Source organism: Aptenodytes forsteri, unplaced genomic scaffold (assembly GCF_000699145.1).
Source record: "Aptenodytes forsteri isolate BGI_AS27 unplaced genomic scaffold, ASM69914v1 Scaffold139, whole genome shotgun sequence".
Taxonomy (NCBI): domain Eukaryota; kingdom Metazoa; phylum Chordata; class Aves; order Sphenisciformes; family Spheniscidae; genus Aptenodytes; species Aptenodytes forsteri.
The window spans coordinates 3,290,634-3,300,583 of record NW_008794414.1 but is presented as its reverse complement, the minus strand read 5'-3'; the positions used below and the strand labels follow the sequence as shown (position 1 = coordinate 3,300,583).

At 39.5% G+C, this 9,950-nt stretch overlaps 1 protein-coding gene across 1 annotated transcript in view; it reads right to left on the bottom strand.

Moving 5' to 3' along the window:
* The window catches only part of ATP6V1H (ATPase H+ transporting V1 subunit H), a 53,523-nt gene extending 44,679 nt beyond the window's left edge, over positions 1–8,844 (bottom strand). Inside the window, exons 1-2 of the mRNA XM_009289345.1 lie at positions 8,723–8,844; positions 719–821 (exon numbers count right to left, since the gene is read on the bottom strand). Of these exons, the coding sequence (XP_009287620.1) occupies positions 719–821; positions 8,723–8,826 (207 nt within the window). The 5' untranslated portion in view covers positions 8,827–8,844. The remainder of the gene's footprint in view (positions 1–718; positions 822–8,722) is intronic.
* Positions 8,845–9,950: the final 1,106 nt, after the last annotated feature.

Here is a 9,950-nt window from a genome sequence, read left to right as displayed (position 1 = left end):
AACAGAACAGAATAAAATTAAAGTAGAAAAAAAGGGCTGGAAAGTTGTGTGTCTTGAGTGCATCTCCTACTCTTCCCTCCTGCCTCACCCAATCCTCTTGATGGCTGACATCGTCTGCTAGAACCTCAGGCTTCAAGGCTGAGATGCTACTGCTTGAAATATCATTAAATTGTCTTTGGGCATCTTGCCAGACTCCATACACCAAATGGCATGGGTGACCTATCAATCTTCTATCAGCTCTGTCCAGTGCAGATGTCTCATATCTTACAGTGCCTAAAATGACACCTGTGTTTAAATAACTGAATCCACCTTAGTAGTCAGTGGGCTCCATTGCTGGAACTACATTATAATTGTTCAGCTAGCTAAGCAGAAATCTCACTGGCAGTAGCTCTCATCAATAAACTATAAGGAAAAAAGCTCAAAAAAAAAAGTGACTCAAGTACAAGTGTGCATGATTAAGTAAACTGGGACAAAGAAAGACTTGAGCTAGCTTGTCCCACAACAGAGTCAAAGTCAGATGACATTTAGTAATTATTTAATAGGTTTTTAAAAGAATGTCCAACCTACATCTAGAAAAAAAAGAATCATAATAGCAAGTTTTATACTTCTTCCATAACATCTTAACTGCATACAGCCAACAATAAAATAACAGTTGGTACGAAAATTTCCTTCCACCCTCCTCCCCAAAAGTTAGATTATTAAAAGAAAGGAAAGTTACTTGATTGCCTTCTGTTTGCAACAACTCCTGTTTTTCTTCTGGATTTCTTTTCTGTTCAAATCTTTGAATAAATTCACAGTCTTCACCTGAAATCATCTGCCCTCTGAAAAGCAAAATATGAAACCATAAGCAACAGAAACCATTTATGTGGCAAGACTTGGGTGGCAGGGGGGCTGCAGGGGCAGCTTCTATGAGAACACAGCAGAAGTGGCCCCCATGTTGGACAGAGCCAGTTCCAGCAGGCTCCAGGACAGACCTGCCACTGGCCAAGGCTGAGCCACTCAACAACAGTGGTAGCACCTCTGTGATAACATATTTAAGAAGGGGTAAAAACTGCTGCGCAACAGCAGCCAGGAGAGAGGAGTAAGAGTATGTGAGAGAAACAACTACGCAGACACCAAGGTCAGTGATGAATGAAGGGGAGGAGGTGCTCCAGGCATCGGAGCAGAGATTCCCCTGCAGCCCGTGGTGAAGACCACGGTGACGCAGGTTGTCCCCCTGCAGCCCATGGAGGGCCACAGTGGAGCAGACATCCACCCTGCAGTCCATGGAAGACCCCATGCCAGAGCAGGTAGGTATGCCCTAAAGGAAGCTGCAGCCCATGGAAAGCGCACACTACAGCAGGCTCCTGTCAGGAGCTGTGACCCCATGCTGAAGCAGGTTTTCTTGCAGGACCTGTGACCCCATGGGAAAGGACCCATGCTGCTGCAGTTTGTGAAGGACTGTGACCTGTGGGCGGGACCCCGTGCTGGAGCAGGGGAAGAGCATGAGAAGGAAGGAGTAACAGAAACGAAGCATTGTGAACTGACCCCAACCCCCATTCCCTGTCCCCCTGCACCACTCAGGGCGAGGAGGTAGAGAAGTTGGTAGTCAAGTTGAGCCTGGGAAGAAGGCAGGGGTGGGGGGAAAGTGTTTTTTAGATTTGTTCATATTTCTCATTATCCTGCTCTGTTTAATTGGCAATAAATTAAATTAATTTCCCCAAGCAGAGTCTGTTTTGCCCACGATAGTAATTGGTGAGTGATTTCCCTGTCCTTATCTCAACCCAAGAACTTTTTGTCATATTTCTTCCCCTGTCCTTTTGATGGAGGAAGAGTAATAGAGCAGCCTGGTGGGCACCTGGCAGCCAGCCAAGGTCAACCCACCAAATAAACCTTATTTTCTTCAACTTGATATCTCAACAGTATTGCTTTACCAATCCTATATCCCACAGTAGAACGTAAAGAGCTCCCTTCTGCAAAAGGTCTCATGTACAAGGAATTTAAAACTAATGACAGAATAGTCACTCTAAAGCCCTCCCTATGCATCACCTCTGCTCAACAGCATTCTCTAAATAATTCTTAAACTTCCAGAGGCTGAATGCAAAAATCATTGGAAATAGTTGTAAGAACTGAAATACGCACAGCTAGCACATTATGCCAAAATTATAATACCTAACATGAATAATAGTCTAATCCAACCTGAAATAAGTGCTGAAAAATAAAATGAATTGTTATTTTAAGTTTGCCATAAGCACTGAAGAGAATTTTAAGAAGTACAGAGAACTTGGTTCCTAATGTATTTTTAGCTTTCACTAATTACGATATTTCAGCTTTTCCTGGTAGTTTAAAAACTGATATACATGGAAGCTCATCCAAACACATAGCAAGGGGGCTTGATATAGTAAACTGCTGTGCACACCTAGAAGCTAACAGATGTCTATCTGATCTTCTCTTTAACTTAATATTCAAGGGGTTACTGCCATCATCAGTGCTATTTCAGAAAGCTGTTGACTCAGCTGAATAGCTGGAAGAACACTGTTGGGTTTTTGTTATAATACAAAATTTACCATCACAACAAATAACAAACTTGTCAAAATAGTACAGTCAGGTACTCTTCGTGTAAGAAAACTAATTTTAAATCAAGTAGTCCTGAAAATATCCATGACTTTAATAGGTGACTACCTTTACTAGTTAATACCAGGAGTGCTTCAAGAAAGAAGAAAATTGTTCACATCATCGATATAAAAGTCACAGGGGATGAAAGTATTAGACATTGCTCTGTTTCAGTTCTTTCCGAGACTCATCTCCTCTTACAATTCCACTGAGTCAAACAGCTCTTCCACTTTGCAAAGCTATGTAGCACGGATTCTTTTAATCAATCTTTTCCATGTTCCGGGTCAGTTTCCAGATGTTCCATGACTAGAGGTTCCATTAAAATCCTTGTAAACTTACAGGAATTTTTTTTTTTTTTTTTTTTTTTTTTTTTTTCTTTTAATTGGCTCACCTAGATACCTAGATTCTTGAAACACAAAAACATAAATAAGACCTACAATGTGTTCTTGTCTTTCCTCTTACTTAAATGGTTATGTCTTGAGGATGGCCTCATCACAGAGCCATCTTTTACCTATTTACTTTTCAAGCAAAGAACATAAGTAGTCCAGTACCATGCGCACCATTCCTGTATTCTAGCTGCTTTGGAAGAAATATCCTTACATGCACTGATGAAAGGCGATGAAGACTTAATAGATGGAAGATTCATAAAGCCAGTGGTAGTCCTCAACTAGTTTCTACTAAAACTTAACTAATTATAGACGAAAAAGTAATTAGCCAATGATGACCATGCTGCTACCACATGCCTTTTAGATTGACTTGTGTTCTTTCTTGCCCATTAAGGATGGATTTGAGTAGTTGTTGAAAGACGAGTACAATTCATTTGCCACAAATACTGGACTTAATGACCCATAACTAGAAGCCTCTTATGTTCCAAATCAATGCTGGCCAAGACAGGGACTCCTGGATGATATTGATATAAAGTAACCAGATGAGCTGCTTGCTTATTTCAATATATTGTATTGCCATTTCAGAAGCACTTCAAAGATGACATAAGGTGAAGCCTTCATTTTTAGCTTTAATGCTTGAAAAAGCCTCAGCCCAGGAAGAGATGCTTCTTTATAGCCAGGCTATTAGAAGAAGTCTGCCAACTGTCAAGGAAAAAAGCTTTCAAGCTTTTGCTTTCATCCTACATTAGACCACAGGAAAAAAAGAAAAAAAAAAGTAGAAAAAAAAAGTGTGGGAATTGATGTTGCCTTGAGAGGAAAAGAAGTTAGGGTTTACTCTTTATTGCTTTGTAAGTGCCATTCAAAAAGACACTTTCCAACCCATACAAAACAGTTCAAGGGATTTGACAGCTTTGTAAACAAGCTGCTAATATTTTATCAGGGATCTCATACATCTGATTAATGGAAATGAATGCATTTGAGATTACTAAAACTATTAATCTCATTTTAAAATTGAAATAACTGATTATTTAGTAAACCTTAGCAACCAGTGCAGAAAAAAAAACATGAAAAATGCAGAGCAGCCTCAGACAGCTGGTACCAGCTACCATGATGCTATTACCACACTTTCCTCATCCCCTCTTCAAAGAGACAGGAATTTCCCAGCACCTTTAAGCAAACAATGCAAGTAACCAAAGCTTCCCTCCATCCCTCTTCCTAACAGCCATTTAATTTCTTATTTTCCCAGGATGTGTCCACACAGTCTTTTGTCAACAGATAAAAGCCACTTTGAGCTTCAGCTGTCTGGGTGTATCACGCTTAGACCAAGAGTCCTGTAACCACATTTCAAAGCTCTGTGCTTGAGATACTAAGGCCTGCCTTTGAGAGCACTAGCTACAGGATAGTAAACTGAAGCTGTGTAAGATTCAGACAGCATGAATTTGTAAGACCACCATGTTTAAAACATCTTGGTTTCTCAAGATGATTCAGAAACTTGTGATTTGTTCTTTTTATTATGCACTTCCTCCAGCAGCTCTTGTTCCTTTTTTGTTTGAACGATTTAACAAAAGTCATTCTAGAGGTTGGGGGTGGGGAGGTGGTGTTTGTTTTTTAATTTTGGGGGGTTTGTTTTTCTGTTTTTGTTTTGTTTTTAAAAACAAAACTTTTTACTATGTCTGCAGCAAATATGAAGCCATCATGTCTAGGCATAATTTCTTTTATCCAGTTGTCTACAGTACTTTGCATGTACCTAAAGGACATTCATTGGATCCAACTGCTCAACAGTTTTAACATTAGAAAATTAAAACAGTAAAACTGGCTGGATGCCTACAAGACTGGACCAAATTTAAAACCCAAAACACACACAAAAAACACACAAAACCCAAAACACACACACTACAACTTAGGAAACTTCTATCTTTCTTCTAAGACAAGATTTTCTTTTAAAGTCCAAGATATTTAACCTGCTTTGGAAGGTTCCCCCACCCCCAGGAAACTAAAATAGATATTTTAACATCAGAATTCACAAACATATATGTAAAGTACTTGAAGACATATGGGAAGCCAAGTACAAATTAGCCATCAGGTATCTCACCTGATTAAATATGAAGTATTGTCAAATGCTGTATACATAGAAAACCTACAGTGCAGTAAGATGCAAGTTAAACTCTGAAACAAGTTCACTTTTCCACAAAACTCATTTACTACCCTTAGAAGGCAAAACCAAACTTGCTTCAAGTAAGCTAGCACACCCTCCAAAGGCATTCTGACACCCTGAGACAAATGCTGAAAGCAACCACACAGTACACAACAGCGACGCACCATCTTTTCAACTAGCAGAGGGCACTGACACTTCTAAACTGCTACAAGTCTCAAGATCCAAAGGCAGGAAAGTCTGTACAGAACTAAGGGCCTCAACTACATTTAGTTTGCAGAAGGTAGGTAGACCTACACATCACCTTCCACTGTTCCAAGTTTTGCTACTTTCTTCTCCCTCATACACAGACCCTAGCTGGAATTCAACACAAAGAAAGTGTAAATTTTAGCATTAAAAAACAAAACAAAACATCTTTTTCCACAGCCTAATTTTGAAGTGAGTAGTGAACACAGTGGCAAACCAGAAATCTGTACAGTTGTCATACCTAAATATTTCACTTTTGTGCCAACACTATACACACAGAAAACATCAAAAGCCATCAGTTGTGTGTAAGCATAGTTTGACATTTAGTCTACAGTTACAACCTTCAGAGATGGAATAAACAATATGCCAGTTAATCTTTAGCTTGAACTGACTCTACAAGAGAAGTCAGGCTACTAGAGTCTGACCAACTATTAGCAAGCCATTTTACTTTTGCACTGAAGAACAGAGAGAGCAGAAAAGAACTTCCGAATGCCTTCCTATGTGACCCAGACTCCAATGCTGTTGCGACTGATGCAATCTTTAAAGCATCTTTATACACATACAACTATCACAGCCAGATTTAAAAAAAAAAAAAAAACAACCCAACAAACTTCATCAGAATCTCTTGTGAAGTTCTTTGACTCCAACTACATAAATACTATCTATAGTTTAAGGAACACAAATTATGTCACGCCTGAGTTGATGTGTTAACTTAGGGAAAACAAACATAAAAATCTTTCCTCTAATGTAAAAACGTCTGAAGACCTGAAATACGCCTCCATATATTTATATGCAAGCTTACCGCACTAAATGTGCAGGCTGCCAGAACTGCTCAAAAGAAAGCAAGAGAAGTGTCCTTCAAAGTCATCAGCACTCCATCTCCTTTCTACTCTACGGACCAGAACAAACCACTCTGACCTGCCTCTCACAGGTGCATCAGAAGCAAGCAGTTTCCACTCATTAATAACGTGCTTCATTCCAGAAATGAGTCAATATAGCTGCACTAACTGACTCTTCAATAAATCCCTTAAAGCACCAGCCTCAAAGATACTGTCACATCCAAACCTGCCTGGCGTAAAAGGGACATGTCCAAAACCGGATATAATTTTATTTCCTCTTTAGAAGCACCAAAAGTTCTGCTGATTTTTTCCAATAACTAATGATAAGCAAACTCCTCAGCCAAGGAACTATAGTTATCTTCACGATGCTCCACAACCCCTCTGGCACCACTTAAGTTCATCCTTGAAGCTACCTTAGCCAGGCAGCCAGGCTGTTATCAGTAAATACAAAACACAAAGATTACATTTATTTCAGAGCAATAATAAACAGGACACACTGTCATTGACATACTGAGGGCACCAAGCATCGAACAGTCTCACAACAGGATCACAAACACCTGCCAGATGCACTACAGTAGCCTCTAAAACCTGGCTAACCTATCAAAGAGAAGAAATAACTGGTACATTCTTCTTTCATGGATTCCAGAACAAAACAAAGTCAAATTCTACATCTAGAATCTGAAAAAGAACCATCAACCCTGCCTCCTGGTCAAAAGAAGTTACTTAGAAATTTGCTGACGGATAAATAAGCAATACTCCCCCATCCTTATTCAGCACCAGGGAGAGAGAACCCCAAGAATGAAGGCAAATTATAAATGGTAGACCACATAAAGCACAGTCAAGCAATTAATACTACGTATGTATTCAAAATACAACTCCTTGCCAAACAGAACCATCCCCTATACTAACAAAAGCAACAGATTAATCTCACCAGCCTTATAGTCTGAACCACTAGAGATGCAGGAAAAAGACTATCATCCCACATTCACTTAGATTGACAGTGTACTCCCCACTTTCATCCCAAATAACTGCGAACTAGCTGTTCACTTGCCGCTAGGACAGCGCAGAAACAGCTGCCCAGGCTTCCCCAGGACACACTTCCTATCAGACAGATAACAGGGCACACAGTAACAGCAAAAGCCATTTAGATTGTTTGACAAATACTTGGTAGCTGCCACTGTCAAGTTACCACACCAACCTCGCTCTTTCGCCTGCAAAGCCACTGTAATATCACACTGCAAACTCAACACGGAACTGATACATCTGAAAAATAACCTAGAAAAAGGAAGTTTCCTCAGCAGATCAGTTCCTTAATCCAGTTTACCATGCAGATATACAATCACAAAGAGAAAAAAAAATAACACAACTGAATGAATGGAATAGGCAAGACTGAGCTACATAGCACAGGGCAAAGCAGGTAGTCATTAATGAGATTCTACCACGTTAACATTTCTCAGCTTGCACGTGTACAGTTTTGCAACCTTATTTTAATATATAGCATATTTTTATGTATCACAGCTATCTGAAAAAAACCTATCTTTCAAAGTTGTTTAACATTGATAGTCACAAAGCATCATCAGCACGGCTTGTACCTCTAGAATCATCAAGATTTCTCCCACTTCAGTTACAAAGCAATGAACACTGAAGTAATTTGCTATTATATGTGGACCCCCAAGAGATAATACTAATTTACACTTTGCCAATGTTATTCATACGTACCTGTCATAAGGAATGCAGGGATGCAAGAATCCTGCATGTCACTTCAGAGTACAGAGGACTAGTAAAAGTCTGTTCCTTCTCCCTGTTCCCCACCTCATGCACAAATCTATTTTCCTCAGCTTGTCCCTATATGCTCTCCAGACAATATCTCTCTCGCTACTCCCAGTGCCATTATATACCTTCCAAAGTAAACTCTGAGCTTTTCTGAAATGGCAGCACAGCTCTCCCCGCACTGAAGTATTTGTTTCAGCCTACTCCCTGATTTACTTGTTTCAATTGCTCTCCAGCACTATTCTTCCTTTAGTTGAGGTACAGCTTATTTTCCTGGACTACCAGTCCAGTTTTGCTAGTACAATTTGCATTCACACAAAAGGCACTTCAGCAATAGAGATAACATACCTACGTATAAGACAACTCTTACTGTAAACTTTTCTTACTTCAGTACTCATCCAATAAGGCTAAAATTGAGAATGGTGTTTGAATGATGAGGAAAAAAAAAAAAGGATAGTTTCACCACACACTTGTGCAAACTTATATTATTTGTTCTTACAGCGTTCAGTTCACAAAAGTAGAGTTCCCTTTCTGGTAATAAGTCATAAGAAAATTTTCCACAACCATTCCCATTTAATGTAGACTTTTTCCAACTACTTCCATGGGACCAAGACAGAATGTTCCTCACTGTAACCTAATGTTCCAGTGTAACCCAAAATCTCAAAAAGTCTAACACTTAAGAAGGAAGGGTAAAAAAAAAAAAAAAAAAAAGAAAATTGTGGAAAGTTTTTACTTACTGGAGATATGACTGCCAGTTTACTTTGTTTGCTCGAACTTCAGCAGCTTTGGCAGCAATGATGTTTGTTGGGACAGCAGCATCTACAGCACCTCGGATATCCATCTTAATTGATAATTAAAACGTACCTAGAAATGCAAGTCAGAATTGAGACCTCTTATTAAAGTATTAAAGAGCAGAGTATCCGTCCAATGTTTTAAAGAAATAAAAAGGAAAATCTGTTTTCAGGTGTCCCATTCCCTAAAACCATACTCAGCACTTCCTGAGAAATCAAAGTTTTATAAAGCATCTAAAATGTGACTTCCCCAAAACAAAAAAAAAGGCATACCTACACACTAAACTGTAACCAATCACAAGTTTGCTAAAATAAAAGATACATACTATTACTGAGTAACTCCCAGTCTTGTAAATTCTTAAATAATCAAATGAAGTTATTTCAATAAAGACTACTCTTCTGCAATGCCCAAGTAGCCCTACAGATAACAGAAGCCATCTTCCTTCCAAATCAGGGTTAAAATTCAGTGCCACCCCCACACATTAGGACTGATTTCGTTCAGGCATTTGTCTAAGAGTATTTAGACATTAGAAGCACGTGAACTATGACTTCCAAAAAAAACCCCACAAGTTATATAGATTAAAACCCATGTTACATAAACTAAGAAAATGAATATCATCACTGTACAGAAAGTAAACTGAAAGATAAATATGAACAGAAGCTCTTCATCAGGACATACTGTATTACCACAGACAGTGACCTTCACCAATTCTTTCTCCTTCCTTTATGGTTTAATCTCCACCTGACTTTGATGCCAAAACAAGAAGTGTGTTTGCAGAGGCTCGAGACCCAGCCGGAGCAGGAATTCCTTACAACCTAAACTGCATCAAGCCTCTCCACGCAGCCTATTTCTGGACTTTTCTGGCTCTCTTTACAGAAGCAAGCAAGAGCAAATTGGCACACTCTGCCCCATCCCTAACAAACATACCTCATTTGTATGACTGAATGAAAATATGATTCTGACAAAAGCAAAAAAAGGAACTACCCCGAACAAACGGAGCAGCGGAACTGTCCTCCCTTTGAAACTACTTCTGTGAGCAGACACCCACAAAGACGGCACCATTTACTATGTCCTTCAACGACCACTGAACGCTTCCTAGCTCTTACATGACCCACCCAGAGCCATTTAAATACTCCTCGAGCCGCAGAGGAGGGCAGGGTCGGTAACGGCGGC